The sequence below is a fragment of the Triticum aestivum genome, chromosome 3D (assembly GCF_018294505.1).
Source record: "Triticum aestivum cultivar Chinese Spring chromosome 3D, IWGSC CS RefSeq v2.1, whole genome shotgun sequence".
NCBI lineage: Eukaryota > Viridiplantae > Streptophyta > Magnoliopsida > Poales > Poaceae > Triticum > Triticum aestivum.
Window position 1 is genome coordinate 7,071,199 of NC_057802.1, and position 22,999 is coordinate 7,094,197.

Here is a 22,999-nt window from a genome sequence, read left to right on the forward strand (position 1 = left end):
TAGCCCCCTCCCACTATTTAACGTGCTTGTGCTAAAAAAAATCCTGCTCTCGGTCACGTTGCTTGTACATGAGCGCGGATCCCCATTTGGTGGTTGAGAGGGACACGTGAAATGTTGACGTGCTTGCTTGGAGCGGATCAACATGCCACCTGCTCAAGATAGCAAGATCTCGATCGACATGCTTAATTAGGGTAGCTCAATAATGCTTCCTTGTGTTGATTGAGGGGCTGTTGATCGATAAGTATTTGCAAGATTTGCACATTTCAAAAGTGTGTTGAGTCCTGGTGATGCGGAGCATCCTACGGACATCACCATGTCAAGAGTCCGTTCGGCAAGCGACACGTGCGACATCTACTTCACATACACAAAGGTGAATCATCTCCTTTACGCGTGTTCACTTGACCCCTTCGAGGATGGTATACTACTTGACACTCCTCTCGTGTGCATACATAGGTATTGTCGGAACACCATGGACGAGGAGGAGGAGTGCGAGCACAAATGTACGACTACACCATCCGTGAGAGAAGCATGGAAGAGAAGGAGGAGGAAGACCCAGAACGAGCGGTACTACCGCCTACAAGTGGTACTACCGCCCAATGTCCGGTACTACCGCCTGCCTGCGCGCAGAATCGGGCCTGAGGCCCATGTATCTCTTTCCCACTTACATTTCGTGGCTTAGACTATAAATAGACCATCTCCACCTCCTTTCTAGGGTTAGCTAAGAATAGACACAAATCATAGAGCTTAGCTCATGTACCTCCCCTTGTGGGCTTCCTCTTGAGAGAGAAGACTCCATTGGAGTACAAGACCTCCATTGGAGAAGATCCCTAGGGATTCAAGACCCCCTTGAGGGAAGGATCTACCTAGATCATCAAGCCCTCATCTCCTTCATAAGATTTGGGATGAACTCTACCATGTATCTTGTTTCCCTTTGATTGTTCATGTACCTTGTGGATCTTGTGTGTTTGTTGGTCTAGGGGATGTGTGATTAGACTTGTTCTTGAGTGTTCCTCTTGTTTTCTCTCTTGTGTTCATCTTGTTCTTGGGGATTCCCCCTCCAATTCGTGAAAGATCTTCACTTAGGGTTCCATCCTACAACATCTTGGTATCATGAGCCACTTGATCACGAATTTGGAGCCCCTACCCTTCTTTTTCTAGCCTTCTTTTGCTTGATTTCGTCCTAATTTCGAAAATTCCCACCAAAAATAGCCCCCAAATGTTTTTTGTGATTTGTTGGTTTGATGATGTTTTATTGATTTTGATCCATGGATTTGCTTGGTTTCGAGTGGATCTAGCATCTCCCCAAGTTTCCCCCACCTTCTATCCACGAAATTCGTCAAATTTTGCCACCGAAATCATCCATTTCCGCCCCAAAATCGCGCCCCGATTCGATCTGCAAAGAATAGCGGTACTACCGCCTATAAGCGGAACTACAGCCCCCCCCCCCCCAGCGGTACTTCCGCCCAGCACAGTTTCAGCCGAGAACTGCCGAAAAATCCCGACACGAGCGGTACTACCGCTCATCCCAAGCGGTACTACCGCCCTTCCAAGCGGTACTACCGCCCCTCCCAGTTTCAGCGTTCCGAGTTTCACTGTTTTGCCCATAACTTTCACATCCGGAGTCCGATTTTCGCGTTCTTTAGCTCGTTGAGTAACTATTGGCATCCCCCATCCATCTAGATAGGTTGCAACACCACTTGACTCCATCAAATTTTTCAAAATTTGGAAAGTTTGCCTAGGCCCACCACCATATCATCCGCATAGCCCCCACCGACCACCGCAACCTAACCCATTTTGTTCCACCATAGCATTAGTGGTTGCTTGAGTAGTGATTTGAGTCTCCTAAGGTGTTTCGGCTACTTAGGGACGGTGACCTTCAACATTGACTCGCATAACCCATCATTCCACTTCCGCAACACTACCACCGCTTTCCCGCTACTACCATTTGACATTTGTCATTTGAGATTTTGAGTTCGGCTACTTAGGGATGAGTCTCCATCATCTTGGTATCTACATCAAGAACACCGCCACTCATCATCGCAAAGGACGGTAACCTCAACGACACCATTGTATATTCCCCTTGCATTTGCATTGATAATCCCTAGCCCATTTTGCGTCACTTGCCTATCGAGACTAGCCATTTGAGTATTGCTGGCAACGTTACTTGTGCACATTAGTGATCCACCCTTCCATTGCATATATACCATATCATATTGGTATCATCATATCATCCCTTGTGTCACAAGTTTGTTACCGCATATACACAATTGCTATCTTGGTTTGTGCATTTCGCATTGTGGCCATATAAAAAAGAGAGAATAAGCTTTTAAGCAAAAGAGAGAAAGAGCAAAGAAGCTTGTAATCAAGAGCCATAGCATCATACCACATTGCACATAAGATTGTCATATCCGATCATCTTGAGAGAAACACCGGGAACCATACATAATAGCATACTTGGGATAGAAAGTTTATCCATTTTGCATCTTATAGGTTATGCACAAGTGTCGTATCCGCCTATTGAGCAATCGTGCTAGCGTCTCTCTTGAGTTGTGCAACACGAGCGTTTTCCGTGGATTCCACATTTTGTGCTCATTCCTTGGTTGCACGACCCCATTTATCTATCCGTGTGTGTGTTTCGGTGTGCCACATATTGCTATTGGTCTACTTGTTTCACTTGCGAATTTGTGAATCTTTTTCAACATTATTGACTCTTGCTAACATTTTGCATCAAATTTTTGTGCCACTATCCTCACCGAGCTACTCCATAAGCTTTAGTTTGTAGGTGTGAGTGAACAAGTCCGGTACCAATTCCACTATTCTTTCATCTCACATTGAGTGAAACGAGATACATCCTCAACTTTGGGAAAAGGTAACTTGGTATTGTTTATCTCATTTCCTACTCACCTCTACTCGAGTCTTGTGATGTATAGGCAAGGCATTTCACCTTCGGTCTACAACAACAACGACGAGTTCGGTGCCAAGAACAACAACTTCGATGCCAAGATGCAAGCTCAAATGGAGGAGATCAAAGCCCTCATCAAGTCCTACAAGCGATCTTCCTCATCTTCGAGAAGACTCTCAAGAGCACATGCTTCCGAGCTACCATCTCCGGCAAGATCACATCGGCATCGACACCATCACCAACAAGAATGTGAAGGTCAAGAGCTCAACACCAACAACCGCTCAACGACTTCACCATTTCCCTTGGCATCTTCGCCAAGCGACTTCAAGGCATCTTCGCCTACGGACATACGACATCTTCGCCAACAAGCACCTCAATACTATGCTCAAGAGAAGCAACCCAAGCTCAAGTCCGTGACTTCCACGAGCTACTACGACCTCGACATCAACCACGTGATTCCTTTCTATGGGACTCAAGAACCCGAGGAGTATCTCGAGTGGGAGCGCCTAATGGACGACTACCTCACGCTACATCAAGTTCGTCCCGAAGTTCAAGTGAAGTGCGCCTCAAGAAACTTCCACGACTACGCCTCAACATGGTGGCTTCACACACCTTCGGAGGGCTACGACATGAGTTGGCCCAAGACGAAGAGAGCTTTGCGGCGAGAGTTCGTGCCTCCAACCTACACGGAACAACTTCTACGCCAATTGGAGAACGCCATACAAGGATCCAAGTCCATCGACGAGTACTTCAAGGAGATGAAGCTTGCCTTGCGAGGAGCCGGCGTGGACGACCCCATTTCGATGAAGTTCCACTTCATGATGGGTTTGAACAACGACATCTCCAAGACAATCTTCCTCGAGAACTACAAGACCCTCAACGACAACTACATTGGTGCTCTCAAGGCGGAACAAGAACTCATGAAGGCCAAGGCTTCTCCACCCCAAGCACACTTCACGGCGACCAAGCTCTACGACAAGCATGAGGCTAGTACCACCACGATGTCCAAGCCCGACGAGCTCCAAGACGATGCTCCCAAGTTTGACTTCACCGCCATCCCTCTTTGTGGCATTGATGATGCCGAGTCTACCTCGACTCTTTTTCAAGATGGTGTGATGACAAGTACGACCACGGAGACCTTCAAGGACCAAGCTTTGGAGGCGAGCGACAAGGTGGCGAGCAAGGATGATGCTTCCATCTTAGGAGGCGAGAGTGATGATGTGCCATCTTCAGCCTTCATCCACGGCGACGGCGACGAGATGATCACGCATGGGACTTTCCCTTCGGTCATGGAGGAGAGTGATGATGTGCCATCTTCGGCCTTCATCCACGGCGACGATGACGAGATGGTTGAGCATGGGATTTTCCCTTCAATCATGGAGACGTATGATGACTTGAGTGACTTTTGCCACCATATTGAGAGTGAGAGTGACTTCACCACTAGCCCCATATACGACGAGTTGCCCCAATTCTCATGTGAGGAGAGCCACACTCCCCACCACTTGAGTGAGATGAGTGACTCCACCATATGTGAGATTGAGTGCACCTACTTTGGTGGAGTGAGTGAACCACCACATAGAGAGAGTGAGATAGTTCATAGGTCTTGTGAGGCCAATTTCAACACTAACAACTTGACCTCTACCTCTATTGTGTCTTCTCATTTGGTGCTAGGTCCCATTTATGATGACGCACCGATCCTCGACGACTTCGTCCTCCCTTTGGACAAGACGATGGCCATGGTGGAATATGATGCACCCCCCACATGGTTCCATCAAGATGAAGATGACCAACATTTGGTCTTTCCCACCTCACCTACACCACTTGAGTGGAATGAGAATGGTAACATAGGTGAAGGTGATGCTCTAGTCCCACTAGTGAACATTCTTGACATTGATTGCTTGCATGATGTTGATCAACCTATTTCCATGCTTCATGCTAGTGCGACTTCCTCATGTCTTGACTTACCAATTTATGATGAATATGATGATGAGCATGTTGAGTTGCCTAGTTGTGATGCTATGTTACATATGATTTCTTGTGACAATTCCCTTGGTCACATCATGTTTGATAATCCGCTTGACTTGTCATATGCTATGCATCAGATCAACCATATGTCTTATTTGCAATCTCTTCATAGTGACTATGCATATGCCATTAAAATAAACCCAATTTGCACATATGGCATAGATGACAAGCCCATGGTTATTGGCATTTGTTTTTCTTGTGATGATATTGATATGCTCCCTTTGCATCATTTATCTCATATGCCATGCCATGCCCACCTAGCTTCAGATATGCATTGTTTTGGATGTTGTCCATTTCCTCCATATGATGTTTCCAATGTTGTTCATGAGGAGACCCCCATAGTTTCCTCATACATGTTAGGAGATTTTGATCCATCCCTTCCATTGCATGATCCCAATAATTATGTGCACCATATGTTTCCCATGAATGAAAATGCTATTGATGTGCCATATAATTGTATGCTCAATTTGCATCCCCATCGTGTTATACATAACAACTATTCTTTCATGATGGATGACATGTTCTTATACCATGCATCAAATTTCTTTGAGCGATGCTTATCTTGTGCTAATTCACACGTGCACATGCACATCATGATGGATGATGTGTACATTTACCACACACACAATTTCTTTCGCTTGTGTATTTGTTGTGTAGGTACCCATGCTTACTTGTCAACCTCACAATCCCATGAGTTGACAAAACGAGCTCTAGAGAGCAATGATGAATCGGGATCCCATGGATTGGCTTTCGCACCGCTCTCTTCGCGCAAAGACTTGGCGCATCTCTTCTACATGTCCCTCACTTGGCTATGGGTTATTGTCCATTACATGTTCTATACCCATCTTGCCATGTTCACTTTGCATGATATGCTCATTCCTATGCCTTTGACATGCATTTGTGACCCATGCTTTGCATTACACATGATGATTGATTCTAGTACTTGTATGTGTATTTGCAAGCTTGGTGGAGATATCACTTGTTATTGCCATGTTTGCTTTGTGCCACATGCCTATGATGATACTATGATCTTGCTTTGTGTTCGTGCTTGTGATATGTCTTGTGCATTGTCTATGCCTATTATTTACTCACATGACATGATTGCCATGATTTCCTCTAGTGTGTTGCATCTTCGCTCCACTAGTTTGCACAACTTGATTACTACGCTTGCTTATGTTGCATCACCAAGGATTCATACTTGCTCCTTTCATACGGTTGATGACAACCATCTACATGTTTTGCACATGGTTGTTATTGCTTCTTGCCATATATCTCCGTATGTTGCCTCTCTCATGCTAGATGATTTGCCATGTATTGAGTGCAATTATGCCTTTAGTCTTGATAATGAGTTTGCCCCCATAGCATTCTCACATATATTTGGAGATCTTGACATATTTCTTGTGAAGCATGCTTGTCTTACCTCTTTGCACCATATACCTAGTGCCATGACTATAGCCATCGTTGCATCATATTATTCATGCACTTGTGCTTCTAATGGTTATGTGCAAAAGAAGAGAACCATCATGATGGATGATGTGTTCATCTACCATGCGCATATGTTCTTTGTTTTGTTGTGTGCATGTGTAGGATACTTGGACTTTGTGTCAACTTCCACGTCACATGAGTTGACCATTCAAGCTCTTGAGAGCGAGCCTCATACATTAGACCACGACTCGCTTCTACACAATATTTCCTACCACTTCGGCATTGTGAAGGATGCACAAGGACACGCCTTCAAGGTGACATCTTTCTTGAGCACGGATATTGTGGATCATACTACTTGTGTTGCTTGCACCATGAGACTTATTGTTCATCTTGGACCACTTGATTGCACACTTGTTAGAGATCTTGCTTTGACTTGTCATTTTCACCGTTCCATGCATCATGATATATATGCCTTGTGTGTTGCATCCAATCCTTGGATTACTTGTTCCTCTCACATGTTTGGTTGCAACAATGTCATCACTTCACACATGCCATGTCCCATTGATTGCTACATGCTTGACTTGATTGCCTCACACATGATGAACAATTGCTCTTTCTATTGTGTTGAGTGCCATACTATCTTCACTACACCCTATGCACATTATGCTTGGATTGTCTTGCACTTGTCCCATGTGATTAGACACTTCATTTTACTTGGTGTTGTGAATGATTCTTATGCCTACCATAGACCATTTGTCGAGCGCTTTATGCATGATTGCTATGACCTTGAGGTAGATGCTTATTCTCTTGTCAAACATATTCACATCTCTACCTCACATTTACATGCTTGTCCCCATGATATCTTTGCTTGTGCTCAATTCATATGCTTACATGCCATGACACAATCCCTTGTCACACCATATGCTTTGCATGGTGATGACACTTGTTGGGTGAATCACCGCTTGAATGCTTGGTTTTGCACTAACGCTAACCACATTTTTTTTCCAAGTGTTTGTTGTCCTTGCTCCATGTGAATGAATCACTAGACGGTGCGACATTGGAGAGTGCCCATTGCGAGCTTGAAGATGATGAGTACTTGGTGAACGTCCACTTCTACACGGCGAAGCCATCTCTTTCCCATGGTGATTTGGTTTTCGATCCGAGATCAGATCTTTCCCAAGGGGGAGGGGATGATGCGGAGCATCCTACGGACATCACCATGTCAAGAGTCCGTTCGGCAAGCGACACGTGCGATATCTACTTCACATACACAAAGGTGAATCATCTCCTTTACGCGTGTTCACTTGACCCCTTCGAGGATGGTATACTACTTGACACTCCTCTCGTGTGCATACATAGGTATTGTCGGAACACCATGGACGAGGAGGAGGAGTGCGAGCACAAGTGTACGACTACACCACCCGCGAGAGAAGCATGGAAGAGAAGGAGGAAGAAGACCCAGAACGAGCGGTACTACCGCCTATAAGCGGTATTACCGCCTACAAGCGGTACTACCGCCCAATGTCCGGTACTACCGCCTGCCTGCGCGCAGAATCCGGCCTGAGGCCCATGTATCCCTTTTCCACTTACCCCTTCGTGGCTTAGACTATAAATAGACCACCTCCACCTCCTTTCTAGGGTTAGCTAAGAATAGACACAAATCATAGAGCTTAGCTCATGTACCTCCCCTTGTGGGATTCCTCTTGAGAGAGAAGACTCCATTGGAGTACAAGACCTCCATTGAAGAAGATCCCTAGGGATTCAAGACCCCCTTGAGGGAAGGATCTACCTAGATCATCAAGCCCTCATCTCCTTCATATGATTTTGTATGAACTCTACCATGTATCTTGTTTCCCTTTGATTGTTCATGTACCTTGTGGATCTTGTGTGTTTGTTGGTCTAGTGGATGTGTGATTGGACTTGTTCTTGAGTGTTCCTCTTGTTTTCTCTCTTGTGTTCATCTTGTTCTTGGGGATTCCCCCTCCAATTCGTGAAAGATCTTCACTTAGGGTTCCACCCTACAACACCTGGTTGGTGCAAGATTTACAAGTGAGTGGACGGCATGCCCCACTCAATTTCTTTAAAAAAAAGGTTATCTAAAAAATCATTTTTAAAGGGAAAAATATATTTTTCGAACAAAGTTCGAATGGGGACGCTCATACGTACGTACATACACAAGAACCTTCAAGAGACCGAGTCGGCACATCGTCTTGAGATTGACGAAGTCGCCATAGACGCCTTCGTAGTCGATGAGAACATCTTCTCCCACTAAACTCACGTCGCCGAAAGGTCTGAAATAAATGCATGAAAATATGACCACCACAAGAAAACTAACAATCTAAGTTGCTGTGGCCTTTTAACATGAGATGGCATAATTAGCTCTCTCATCTAATGCCAACCAGCATCAAATAATTGTTCGATAAACTCAATCAAAGTTTCTGGGTCTTCACCTTTGAATACAGAAAATATTTAGTTTTGGTGCTTTGTTGTTTTGCTCGGACGAGGCGGTGACGTAGTGATAACCCTTGATCCGGTTTCTAGTGTCGATAGTATCACCTCTTTCCCGAATGGTGACCCATGGTATCAAATCCACGGGAAGTTCTAATATTAGATAGGAATTCAAACAAAGCTATCGTCCTCATAAGAGGTTTTAGTTTCCCGGACCGAACAAATACTAGTTGTGTTTGGGAGAGATCAAATAGATGGAAATAGGCATGTACACAAGGACTTTAGTTACATCGTTATACTTTGAAATTAGGATTTAAAATTTCGAAATCGTCCTGGTAGACACCGTTATGATGTGCTCTCAACGATTAGATGTTGGGGCTATGTCCAAATAACATCACGACCGATCAGCATTCTGCATCATGAGTCTATTGTCCAACCAAAACCATTATGGTCGCGCTGGGTTATCTCGATTACTAAGGATTTCTCCAGACCAACGTATTGGGCGTCTAATGACTGCACCCCAAGATCCCCAGTGAGTTGCTTTTTGCTACTATACTAATCCTTACTATCACCGGTGTTCAGTGTAACCTTGCATGTGTCCCTGCACTTTACCTCCTCCTGATCGATCTAAGGGGTTCCTAGTACCTACGGAGTGTTAGAACGAGAAGAAGACAAGAGAAAAATACGTTGTCGATAACACACATACAAATAACGTCAGCTTAAGTAAAGTCATACCAATGAAACTGTGCACAAGTATAGAGGGTTGCAAGGCTTATGCCTCAGCCCATTGGCTGAGGGGATTACTCACACATCGCAATCGGGTCACAGATGGAAAACATTGTAGATGGCATTGATGATAGATAAATGATTGTATGAAGTCTTACAATCTCGTGGTATGCGATGGACTGATTACAAGTATGGAAAACTTTAGGGAGAATGGCTATGGGGAAGATGGAGATAGTGGCGGCTAGGCTTTCTGGGAATGGATGATGATGATCCTGGCGACCGCTCTGCTATTCACTCTTCGTTTTGTTACGAATGGGCCCTCCTCTTTTATGAAGGTTGTGAGGGATGATGCCATAGTGCCAGCAGTGCATGGTACGAGCGCGCTTGCACATGCCATACATCGTCTTTGGCTCTGGAACGCCTGTGGTGCATCCCTTTGATTTGGCTTGATCTCCATACTTCATATTTCGATGTGTTGCTCCATTTCCTTCCATTTTATGGTCCAAAACCTATGAAAACAAATTACAAAAAGGGATTTGCAATGTTTTGCATTTATTAGTCAATAGTGCTAAAACCATAGTGATTATCTTGGAATATATGATTCAAACAATGGTGGAATCATTGTAGAAAATACACTCATCACGAGGCGACATGGTTTGTGTGCTCGGGTTGGCACACTGTTCCGGTTGGGAGTTGCGACACCGATCTGGCAGCTGTGCGCTCCCGCTCTAGCGGTGGTTGCGCTCTGCGCGAGCCCGTGTCGACGATCGTGATTTGCCATTCTTGCTCCAGTTTCAAGCCTTTCGGGCATGTCGCCCCTGGGCCGACATGCCTGGTAAGGGCTTACTTCGGCATGGTGGTAGTCGGTGGTGATGTGCTTCGTCATTGATGTTAGTCCTTGTGATGACCACTCCGGCCTATGGCGCGAGGGCCTCGTTGCGGATTGCGGTGGTCACCGAAATGTCTTCATGAGGGTTTTTGTCTCCAAACTCGTTGACTTCGATGATGTGATGCAAGCTATGGACGATGGTTTGTCATAGAGGGATGATTGTGTAGTCGCGACGGTCAAGCATCTCATGTAGCTGCTGGAATCGCCGAAAAGTGATGTCAACAACACATAAGTGGCGTCGATAGTGGTGTTATTCGAGCACCTAGTCTCGAGCTCCAAGATGAAAGCCTAGGTTTGACTGAGTTGATTATACCTGGCAATGTCGATGTAGAAAACTAGTATTGCTGTGCAATTCACGCCACCTGAAGGGCGCCTTGTATTCACATATATAGGAATTACATGCCTTGCTAATCAAGGTGAATCAGAGAGATCCCAACCGAAATATACAACAAGGGTTCGGTAGGATTACATTCCTATTACATGTGATATGAACAAAAGGAAATACTTTAACATCCCCCCTCAGCTTGTGCGTAGTATGGTAGCAAGCATAAGCTGGAACGAAACTCGGAGAAGAGCTGCGAGGATAATCCTTTTGTCATAATGTCAGCATACTGATGCGAGGATGGTACATGAAGAACCCGGACCTCACCAAGCGACACCTTCTCCCGCACGAAGTGGATGTCAATCTCAACGTGCTTGGTGCGACGATGCTGAACCGGATTAGAGGCCATGTAGACAGTACTAACGTTGTCACAAAAAACAACAGTAGCAGTCGTCAGGGGGTGATGAAGCTCACCAAGCAACTGACGAATCCAGCAACACTCGGCCACAACATGAGCAACTGCGCGATACTCCGCCTCGGCACTCGAGCGAGACACGGTGGTCTGTCGTTTAGACGACCAAGAGACGAGGTTGTCACCAAGATAAACGCAGTACCCAGACGTGGAGCGCCTAGTGTTAGGACACCCCGCCCAATCAGCGTCAGAATAAGCAGTAAGTGCCACCGAGGATGAGCTGGAGAGATGCAAGCTGAGATCAAGGGTGCCCTTGATGTAGCGGAGAATGCGCTTGACCAAGTGCATGTGAGGCTCTCGGGGTGCATGCATGTACAGATAGGCCTGCTGAACCGCGTGCGCGATGTCTGGACGTGTCAGGGTGAGATACTGCAAAGCACCAGCGTAACTCCGATACTCCGTGGGATCGGAAAGAAGAAGGCCATCCTGAGCTGAGAGCTTGCACTTAGTGTCAATAGGGGTGGCCGACGGGTGACAGTCAATCATGCCAGCGCGCTGCAGAAGATCCAGCGCATACTGTCGCTGAGAGAGGACCATGCCAGAGGAGGTCCGAGTGACGGAGATGCCGAGGAAAAATGACAAGGTGCCGAGGTCTGTCATGGCAAACTCTGCATGAAGCTGCTGTGTGAGACGTCGAAGGAGCTCGTCCGTGGACGCGGTGATGACAATGTCGTCCACATACAAGAGGATGTAGGCAAGATCGTGTCCACGCTTTTAGATGAACAGAGAGACATCTGACTTGGAAGCAATGAAGCCAAGTCGATGTGCAAACAGTGCGAACCGTTGGTACCAAGCACGCGGCGCCTGCTTGAGACCGTAGAGAGATTTGTGTAGGCGGCACACATAATCTGGGCAGCGAGCATCGACGAAGCCTGGGGGCTGCTGACAGTAAACCTCCTCGTTAAGATTGCCATGGAGAAATGCGTTCTTAACATCGAGCTGGTGGATCGGCCAGGACTGGGAGACGACAAGACTGAGAACAATATGGATCGTGGCGGGCTTCACAACAGGGCTAAAAGTCTCGTCGGAGTCAATGCCTGGTTGTTGAGAGTAGCCACGTACGACCCATCGCGCCTTGTACCGTGCAAGGCTGCCGTCCGAGTGAAATTTATGTTTGAAGATCCACTTTCCTGAAACAACATGAGCACGAGGAGGACGTGGAACAAGAGACCACGTCCGGTTAGCAACAAGAGCATCAAATTCCTCGTTCATAGCACGACGCCAGTGCGGGTCATGTAGTGCTCCCCGGTATGTTTTAGGAATAGGAGAAGGAGTCGAGTGGGAAACATGAAGGTTGAGACGGTCGACGGGCCGGAAGAGACCACGTTTTGCTCGAGTGACCATGGTATGGGTATTAGATGGTGACGGAGGCCGGTGAACTACAACCGGAGGAGATGGGTCGCTAGAGTTGGATGCGGCGTTAGAGGGAGAAGGTGGTGGACCTGGTGGGGTAGAAACCACGGCAGGAGTTGTGTTTGGCCGGTCATACACGGAGGAAGGCGAAGAGCCGTCATGCATGGCGGGTTGTGGGTGCGCATGCAGGGCGGGTTGCGCGCGCGCGGGAAACCCGGGTGGTTGGGTGGGTTGCAGGCGCGCTGGGGAGCTGAGCGGGATATTGCGAGGCGTGGCCCCGGGTGCGGCGTTGTGGGGCGTGGGGCTAGGAGTGGGTGCAACGCTGCTGTTGCCATGCATGGCAGGAGACGAGGATGCATGCAGGTTTGGTGTGTGCTGCGTGACTGCTAGGTCTAGTAGAAAATCAAGTGCGGCGACGGGATCAGTTGGACGCTCCTGGGAGTAGGAGAAGGGAAATATGGTCTCGTCAAATACCACATGGCGGGACAGAATGACTCGACGAGTGCTAATATCAAGGCAGCGATAGCCTTTGTGGTTGCTTGGGTATCCTAGGAAGACACAAGCGGTAGACCGTGGAGAGAGTTTATTTGTGGCCGTAGCAGACTGGTTGGGATAACAGAGGCAACCGAAGACGCGGAGGGCGGCGTAGTTCGGTGGAATGTCGTGGAGGCGTATGTAGGGCACCGCAAAGCCAATGGATTGGGAGGGGCGAATGTTGACAAGATACGTGGCCGTGGCAAGGGCTTCGGCCCAGTAGGAAGGTGGCATAGAAGACTGGAAAAGAAGTGTACGAACGACGTCATTGATGGTGCGGATGGCACGTTCGGCCTTGCCGTTTTGGGCGGACGTGTACGGACACGAGAGGCGAAGGTGAATGCCGTGGGTGGAGAAGAAGTTGGTGACCGTGGAGTTGAGAAACTCGGTTCCGTTGTCGGCTTGCATAGCAACAAGAGGCCGGGAAAACTGTGTGCGTATATAAGCAACAAAGTTAAGTAGAGTGTTGGCGGTTTCAGATTTGTGGCGAAGGGGAAACGTCCACATGAAGTGGGAAAAATCGTCGACAATAATGAGGTAATATTTGAAACCAGAATTGCTCAAAAGCGGTGAAGTCCAAAGATCACAATGAATCAACTTAAAAGGTTCGACACTTATTGAAGTAGACCTAGCGAAGGGCAAGCGCACGTGTTTGCCAAGTTGACATGCATGACAAACATGTGTGGCTGCTTTATTACATGAGATAAAGGAGTTCTTATGAAGTTGGGACATGGCGTCGCGTCCCGGGTGACCTAAGCGACGATGCCATAGCTCGGTGGTGGTGATGGCGAGGAGTCCATGGGTGTGGTGGTTGAGGACCGCGGATGGGAAGACGTAGAGGTCGCCGAGGCTATTGCAGCGAAGAATCACGGCCTTGGTGCGAAGGTCCTTCACAGAAAAGCCGAACGGGTCAAATTCAATTGAGCAAAGATTGTCAATAGTGAAACGACGAACGGAAAGTAATTTTTTGACAATAGTAGGAACAACTAAGACATTGCGAAGAAGAAGAGAGCGAGCAGAAGTATTGAGAGATGTGTCGCCGGTGTGAGAGATGGGCAAGGTGGAGCCATTACCCACGGTGACAGTAGAAGAAGCGGAGGAAGGAACGAGAGTGTGGAGCATACCGGGGTCGGAGGCCATATGTGCGGTGGCTCCGGAGTCCATGACCCACTCACCAACGGTCGAGGGTGTAGCCGCGTTGTTCAGGGCAGCAAGAAGAGCCGAGCAGTCCCACGCTGGTGCACCGCCGTAGCCGGGAATCGGTGGAGCGTTCGTGCCGAACGCCTGGCCATGCAGGGGCGCGAGAGAGGTGAACGCCTGGGCCAGCGGCATCACTGGAGGGCGCGGCCCAAGGAGGCCTGCGCTGGAGTTAGCCCGTGTCATGATGGGGGCCTGGAACGGCTGCGGCCCCGCCTGGAACTGTTGCCCCGTATACGGGTTGAAACAGACCCAGGGGCCGATCGAGGAGGACGCCCCGCGCTGGGAGTTGTTGTCGAGAGAACCGGAGCGGCCGCCACCACTGTATCCACCGCCAGTGTTGCCGCCGCCGGACTTCTTCTTCTTCCAGTTGCCGCCGTTGCGGCTCCCACCAGAGGGGCTGCCCCCGTTGTTGTTGCCGTGTCGAGCGCCGTCGCCGCGGTCCGACCCGCGGTGGTGACCAGAGGAGTTGGAGCCGCCGGTGCCGTGGGAGGGCGTACTGCCATAGAGGGCAATCTGGTTCCCAATCGCGATGGAGTTCGCGAGTTGAGTCTCGCGGAGAGTCAGCAGGGACCTCGTCTGGCTGAAAGACGGAAGAGGGTTCTGCATAGTCACGATAGTCGTGATGTCCGAGAAGCGCGGATTGAGCCCTCGAAGGCAGTTGAGGACGAGAGTTTGGTCGGAGACGGGAGTGCCGACATCGCTCAGGGCGTCGGAGAGTGCCTTCAGACGGTGACAGTAGGCGGTGATGGAGAGATCGCCTTGGGCGAGGCCGCGGAATTCCGCCTCGAGGTAGACCGCGCGGGTCAACTGAGATTGTCCAGGAAAAGATTGGAGATGAGCGTCCAGGCCTCCTGAGCAGTTTGGTCCTCCGCCATAATAATGTCCAGAATCTCGTCGGAGATGGACCCGTAAAGCCACGAGCGGACAATATAGTCCTCACGAGTCCAGTCCGGGGTGCGGTCCGCCTCGGCAGTGACAACGTTGACGTGGGAGAGCAGATCGTACTTGCCGAGAAGGACGCGAACCAGCATCCTCCACTTGGTGAAGTTGGAAGCATGGAGGTCCAGGGTGACGGGAACGTGAGTACGCACGCTGGCGACGTTCACGGCCGGCGACGCAGCAGCGGGTAGGACGGCCGAGATCATGGCACCGGTGGTGGTGTTGGTGGTGGCGGGGAACGTCGGGGAGGAGAGAGAGCTGCTGGTGCTGGACGAGGTGGTCATGGTGTGGCGGCGAGAGGTCTGGAGGCTGGCGACGTGAGAGAAGGAGAGGATGGATCGGTGTAGTCTGATACCATGAAAACTAGTATTGTTGTGCAATTCACGCCACCCTGTATTCACATATATAGGAATTACATGCCTTGCTAATCAAGTTGAATCAGAGAGATCCCAACCGAAATATACAACAAGGATTCGGTAGGATTACATTCCTATTACATGTGATATGAACAAAAGGAAATACTTTAACAGATGTTGTTATGTCGTTAACATGTTGAAGGCATTGTTCGGATATGCTTGTACTGGTTTTTCAGGGTGAAAACTTAGATTCCGGCCTTCAGTGGTTGGATCCGGTGATGGCGGCACTTGAGCGTCACCATTTGGTGCCATGAGATGATAGGTGTGGCTATGGCATTGCTGTAGTTTACCAATCGCAGACCGCTTTGTTTTTTTCTTGCCTAGGACTAGTTTTGGTGTTATATGACTGCTATTTGACGACGTGTTTTTTGCGTGCATACGTTGATGTTGGCTGTGTGTATCTTAACTATACGGAGACCGGCCGTGTGCTTATTGTGTTTGTGTCCTTGATGCTTCATTTGAAATCAGTAAAATCCATCATTTATCGAAAGAAAGTACTGTTTTGCTGTTTTCCCTTTTAATTAATATATGCAGCTGTACAGACGCTTCTCAAAAATCATTGTAGGCTTCCCTGGTAGAGTGTGGAGCCACAACTTTCCCTTGTAGTCTAGCCAACCGGTTACACTGTTCAAACAACTGATTGTAATATTAGAGCACTTGGTTGTTGTAAAACACCATCTTGTTGTAAATAGTAGTTCTCCAAAAGTAAATTCCAAAAAGAATAGCAGTTCTGAACATATATCGCTTTGAGCAAGTTCATCAACTCACAAATTCTACTCCATCAAGTGCTTTATTACTACAATGATTTACACACCCATCAGATGAAATTGAGTCCACAGGCAGGTCCAAGAGCCACGGGAGATGAGCATTGGTAATCTTGGTCCGGCTGGTGATCCCGTGCGACTTCTTCCTGGCCTTCTTCGGCTTGGGCTGATGACCATGGAGCTGCTCAGCCGCCCGCCGCTTCATAGTATCGGTGGCCGGCTTTTCGCGGTACTTCCGGAGCTCCTTCTCGATGTCAAGCATGTCCTGTGGCAACTTGATGTCGTGGAACAGCTTCTTGAGCTCGGCGTCCACCTCCATCCTCGACCTCGGGTCGTTCGGATACGCGATGACGCCTCCCTCGCCTGGTAGCAGATAGACGTCACCCGAGGATTTCAGAGCCTGGAGGTCGTCTTGCACGGCTGGATAGGCGTCCTTCACCTCCGAAACCGGGAGACCGTCCGGCAAGCTCTTGATCAGTGTCAGCAGTTCGCCTTTGCCCGTCACGTCGTGCGTAGGCTTGTAGGAGTAGCGTCGCCCGTCGAAGCGCACCTTGGCGTTGTTCCTCAGGCTCTCGGCGACGTCGTTGTTGCCGTCGATGTCAACGTAGATCTGTTCATTGATCTGATGCGCCGTAAGACCTTCCCTCGTCTTCTCGAGCAGCTCGATTACCTTTTTGAGCTGTTGTCCGACGGCGGACGTCCTCACTTGGTTGATCTTCTGTAGCCGAGCCGTGTCATCGGAGAACCTGACGGCAGCGGGCGCGGACGGTGATGGCTTAGCCGCTGACCTTGGAGTTGAAGCGGGTTGCTGCCGGTGCCGGGACGGATTGGTGGTGGATGATGATGAAGAGGTTTTGGTTGCGGCGATGGTGGACAGAATCGCGTGGTTCCTCTCCTGCTGCAGCCTGAACCTGGCGAGGCCATCGTTCAGAGCCATCTGGAAAGAAGGGAGGCCGCGGCCGGCGGTTCGTTTGCGAAGTGCTTGAGGTACGCGCCGGCGAATCTGCTGATCGGAAGGTAGATGGCACTGGCAGACACGACTTGTGCTGGATCGGAAGGTGGTCGGGCCCTCATCTAGTCTCTCCTCGGTCGTCTCCCTGGCGATCTCGGATCTGAGTCCGATTTGCGGCGCTGGATCGAGAGCGATACACACGTAACACGTTCCACGAAAGTTATCCGATGCCCGTGAGTTTTACCCAAAAACCATCACACTTGGGTTAGGGTAACAACTTAGTACCACATTTGAGCCAGAGCACAAAATACCATCGGTTCTGCGTTTAATATGTACCACGGAGCACTGATTGTCCGAATTGGTCGCGAAAACAACGAAACTGGCAGGTCGGGCCCGCCTGTCGGGCTGACGTGGTGTGCCTATGTGGATAATTCGCTAAGGTGGCACAAGGCCCCACCTGTCGGCCTCTCTCTTCTTCCCCTCTCTCCCTCCAGCCCACCAACCCCCACCATTGCCTTATCCCGCACCACCGCCGGAGCCCAACCCCAGCGCGATACCCCACCACCGGCGAGCTGCCCCGCCGCCCCAGCCACCTAAAATCCGCGTTGAGCCTCCCCGCTGACCTCGTACCTCCATGACTAAATGTCTCCGTGGACGAACACATGTGTGCCTGCATCGGCCATTGGCTAGCGGCGGGAGCTCGCGATGAAGTGGCGTCGCGAGCAGTGGTTGGCGGCACGAGCAGTGACTGGCGGCGAAGTGGCGTCGCGAGAATTGGCTGGCGGCACGAGCAGTGGTTGGCGGCGAACCAGAAGCATCGGGCCGCCCTAGGCGTCTCCTGCACGGGAGACCCTACTCGGTCTAAGGCTAATGGAGACGGTTGCAGCGTCGGTCCCCATGGGCACCATGATGGAGCACGCGTCAGCGGCACTGGAGCTACTGTACCCGACGGTGGTGCGCAAGCAGGCCCTGGCCACGCGCCGCGGAGGGCATGTCTGGCCGCGGTCGCGAGTCCGCCATCGGCGTCCCCAGAGAAGACCATCATGGGTGTCGCCCAAGCTTCTCCTTGCGATAGCTGCTGCCTTGCCCGTTCTCGCTGCACCGCCGCGCGGCCTCGCCTGGCCGTGGCGTTGATAAAGACATGCACACAGTGTGTTTGTTGAAATGCCCATGAGAAAATTGGTAAGAGAAATAAAAAGAAAAGGTGAAAGAAGATAAACACTCTAGTCATTGACAGGTGGGGCCCTCGTCCAAGTCAGCAAATTGTTCACACAAGCATGCCACGTCAGCCCGACAGGTGGGGCCTACCTGTCGGTTTCGTTGTTTTCGCGACCAAATCAGACAATCAGTGCTCCGCGTTACATATTAGGCGCAGAACCGGCGGTTTCTTGTGCCTGGCTCAAATGTGATACTAAGTTGGTATCCTAGCCCCAAATGTGATAGTTTTGGGTAAATAACTCGATGCCCGTTCGGAAGTTAACCAACAGATTTACTACTAAATATCAGTTGCATGTGTCCCTGACAAAACAGCTTCCTCACGTTTTCGTATTTTGCTGCAAATGCAACGAGAACAACAAGGTCATATATAGAACTATTTTTACGGTCTGAAGAAACATACTGTCTTTGTTTTTTTTTTTGGTACGATGCTTTGCAAGAGTCTCTATAGATGCATGCAGCCTCTGAATTCACAGAGAGGTTGCTCAGCCTATTGTTGTTGTTTGAGTTCCCATATTTGGGGGTGGGCGGTCAGGAATAAAACGATAATGCTACATCTACTTAAGCCTACTTTTTTTTGAGAAATATTTAAGTCTACTTAAACACCTACATAAACTTCCTAACTAACTTATATTTGAAGGGAGCTTTGCTACACCAGACGACGTGCGAGATGATGTCTTCCTCATTTGGGCAAGTGCATGAGCTACAAAATTCTGATTTCTATATACATGGAAAAGTAGATGTTCTCGGCTTTAATGCAACACTTTTTTGGATTCATCAACAAGTGTACCCACTGGGACTCGGCTCAAGTCATGGTCACGTAACATATCAATGGCGACATTGCACTGTAACTCCAAGATAAAAGGCTTTGTACTCCACTCTAACGCCAGGGCAATGCCCTCTGCACACGCCGACGTTTCAACTTCCAGAGCACTTGAACAAATACGAAGGAATCGGCAAGATGCGAATATGACCTTGCCCTCGTTATTCCTCAAAATCTTTCCCGCTCCTCCGATTCCATCCTCCTCATTAAATGCCCGTCAGAGGCCGACTCCAACTAGTAGGGGAAGTAGTTGGCCGATCAGGTGGTTCCCCGGGCGCACGGCATCGAGAATCATGTCCGTATGACACCACCATCTTGCCCTTCTCCAAGTTAGCTTCAGGGTGTTGGTTGATACATAACCATGAATCAATGTAGCTGTTAAGAAACCTTCTAGAAGCAGTGATTGGAGTTGCTGGTTTTTTATGAGTAACTTCATTACGCACATGCCAAATCCTCCATAGCATCATCAGGACAGGGAGCCGACTATCATTAGGGCACTTGTGAACAAGATGTAGCAGCCACTCCGTCCCGGTGTTATTTATCTCCTCCAGCCTCGGCATCGCCTGCCAAAGACCATGCGCCAAAGGACATCTGCAGAATGTGTGGAACGTGGCTATTTTTTGTAGGTGTAAGATTTTCGAATGGAGGGTGTGCACACTCCTTCAAATAAAATACTACCCAATCCATGTGTCATATAATATATAGAAAAAAGTAATATAAATACCTCAATCAAGTCTCACAACATTCTAGTTCAGAAAATATATTCCAAATTTGCAAAACTACAATACATACAAATAGTCTTACATGAAAGATACAAAAGTAGAATATTACAACACATGCAACTCAACTGTTTTGCATTGCCATAAAAGTTTCAACTATGTCATCTTCGGTTCTTAGAACACATCTCATTCAATAAATGGCGCTAAACAATAGTTCAAGAGACCACTCGCAGTATTTCTCAACTTACTTACTAAATTCACTGTGAAAACACTCATGTATCCATAGGAGGCAGAGCTGCAGCTGCCGCCCGTATCCGAAGCCGGGCACGGAGATATGGACATCTTCGACGAGGACTAGGGTAGTTTTTTTTTGAGTGTGAGGACTAGGGTAGTTGATATATGTAGTACGTGGATTTATTTTTTCTTTACATGCTTTTGTATGAATTTGAGATTTTTAGTATGAGGTATCTGGATGCATATGAGGAAATTTGATGTGTGACCGTTTTTAGAAAAAGGAAAACCGTGTGTTGAGCTAAAAAGAAGTTTGGGTCGTGGCCGTTTATGTGTGCTATATCGAACCGGAGACAGAGAAAAGAACGGGACAACGCACAACTTTTTCGTATATGAAGAGTTGCACGCACAACTCCCGACTGCCCAAGCCCTAAAACCAGTGATCACCGGAGCCGACCGGCGCCTAGCTAGGAGGGATCGACGCTGACGAACGCGCCATCTGCCGGTCAATGTCGGTTCCGTGGGAGCAGCGGAGCTTCTCCGAATCCAAGTCGCCGTACGGTCAGCTCGTCACCCTCGTCGTCAAGGACGAGGCGGGCCGCAGGCTCACGCGCACCATGAGGAAAACCGACAACCTGCAGGTTCTCGTCGACTTCTACTACAACACCATGGCGCCCGTCGTCGAGCGCGGCTCGGGGGTTTTCGAGTACCGCGGCACGCAGATTGTGTTTCCCCGGCAGCAGGTGCCGGTGGAGTTTGACATGAAGGACGGCGACGTCGTCGACTTCGTCCCGGTGGTCAAGCCGCACACGCTCGTCACCCCCGTGCTCAAGGAGCGCTACGAGGAATCGCGCAGCTTCGCCTGCACCGTGCGGAGGACCGACCAGCTCAAGGGCTTGATGTCTTTCTACCTCAGGACGGCGCTAAAGGCTGGAGCTGTTTTTGAGTTGGACGGCGGACGTCTTGTAGGCGATGAGACGCCGGCGGACTTGCAGCTTGAGGATGGGGCAATCATCCACGTTTCTCCAGCTTGATATGTTTTATATCGTTCAATCCACCCCCACCCCGCGAGCACGTGGGCCTATTGGTTTCCATACAAGTATGTTTCTTGTTGCATGCATTTTCTTGGTTATAATTTCGTTTGGGAGCTTACTTTATTATTAGTTAACATGTTATTTTTGTGAGGAGTAAACATGTGATGTGAATTACTTGGACGTGGTACGTAGTTTAACCATGTCAAGACTTAATTTGCTTGGTTGATTTAAAAGAGAGAGAGAGAGAGAGAGAGAGAGAGAGACACTATGCATGGCTTTGTATATAAAAGTTGTACTATCCATCTGCCATCACTCGATCACCTCAATTGGAATTCTTGTTAGCCTATGCGTGCTGCTATCAAGTAATTATTGTTCGGATTTGCTAAAACTCAGCTAGATGAGTTTTAGTTATGTCTCATCCACTTTTGTGACCGTTGGATGTATATATACCCTAGATGTTTGGCTGCTTTTGTATCAGGCTCTCTGCAGTTTTGTGTTGTAGTCATTCGTTGCCAGGCCGACAGGCCTTTCTTTGTTTTGTTTTTGTTTTTTGTTTTTTTCGGTGAAGGCCGGCAGGCCTTTCTTTGTAATATCTTTTTTCTTTCACTGGTTCAACGATGGACTATTTATTGTACAGATTTGCTATTTCATATCTAGATGTGAAATAGTCCAGAACCGTTGGATCATCTGTCTTTAATATTCGTGCAAAACGCAATTGTCTGGTTGCTGCGTTGTCTCGCGCTGTGCCTGTGTCCGAGTCGTTGCTAGCTGTGCTTGTGTGCGGGTCGTTGCTAGTGCGAGGTCGCTCCGTTAGTTTTTACAAGCCTATGCTCTTGAAGGTCGTTGCAAGTGTGAGGTTGATTGACTTTTTCTATTTCTTTTCACAAGTCTGTGCTGCATTCAGTCCTAGTTCTTCTCATTTTTCTACACTCTCATTTGACTCTTAGTATTTGTTATTTTTTGTTTCCGTTTTATTTTCCTTTTTATTTTATTTTTTATATTCATTATTTATTTTAAATTGTGAACTATTTTAAATTCATGATTTTTTGTTTTTGTGTTTATTTATATTTTCTATTTTCACCTTTTCCATTTTTATTTTTCCTTTTATTATTTATTTATTCGTTTATAATTCATGAACTTGTTTTCACTCTGTCATTTGTTCGCTTTAAATATTGTGCAAATCTTGATTGCGGGTTATTTTGTCACGCGCGCTCTGTGTCGCGTCGTGTGTTTTGTGTCTACTTGTCGATCTATTCGCGCATGTATCTTTTGTTGAGCGTCTTTGTGACGCGATCTGAGGTCCCGTTTCGAATTGGTTTGCTAATTATTATGTAAATGAGTTAACAATGTTCCATCTAACTCATATACTGCTAGATACACGTGCTTCTGAGTCATGCTCATTGTCCTTGCGTCGTATTTTCTGTTTGTCCCTCGTGAAGCAGTGAAACCCGATATGGCAATTTTGAGTGAGTAGTTATTATGTTTGGTGTATTGTTTTTTTGTGGGCTTAGCTTTTTTTGGAGGGACACATGTCTTTTTATTCCTTGTTTTCTTTTATTTTGGTTTGACCGTGTAGCTAGAGAGGAGTGTAACTAGTTTTTTCGTTTTCA

At 48.2% G+C, this 22,999-nt stretch overlaps 2 protein-coding genes across 2 annotated transcripts; one reads left to right on the forward strand and one right to left on the reverse strand.

Annotated features, from left to right (window-relative positions):
- Nucleotides 1-16,226: 16,226 nt before the first annotated feature.
- LOC123073670 (uncharacterized) lies at nucleotides 16,227-17,501 on the reverse strand. Its single transcript, XM_044496730.1, has one exon. It carries the CDS (start codon nucleotides 17,350-17,352, stop codon nucleotides 16,411-16,413), a length of 942 nt encoding a protein of 313 aa, XP_044352665.1. The 5' UTR covers nucleotides 17,353-17,501; the 3' UTR covers nucleotides 16,227-16,410.
- Nucleotides 17,502-20,749: 3,248 nt separating this feature from the next.
- On the forward strand, nucleotides 20,750-21,611 carry LOC123073671 (uncharacterized). The gene has a single exon (XM_044496731.1). The coding sequence runs from the start codon at nucleotides 20,865-20,867 to the stop codon at nucleotides 21,387-21,389; it is 525 nt and encodes a 174-aa protein (XP_044352666.1). The 5' UTR covers nucleotides 20,750-20,864; the 3' UTR covers nucleotides 21,390-21,611.
- The last annotated feature ends 1,388 nt before the right edge of the window (nucleotides 21,612-22,999 follow it).

Bases quoted from the DNA above. Each gene is read 5' to 3' on its own strand.
- LOC123073670 (XM_044496730.1), bottom strand. From the start codon at position 17,352: ATGGCTCTGAACGATGGCCTCGCCAGGTTCAGGCTGCAGCAGGAGAGG.
- LOC123073671 (XM_044496731.1), top strand. From the start codon at position 20,865: ATGTCGGTTCCGTGGGAGCAGCGGAGCTTCTCCGAATCCAAGTCGCCG.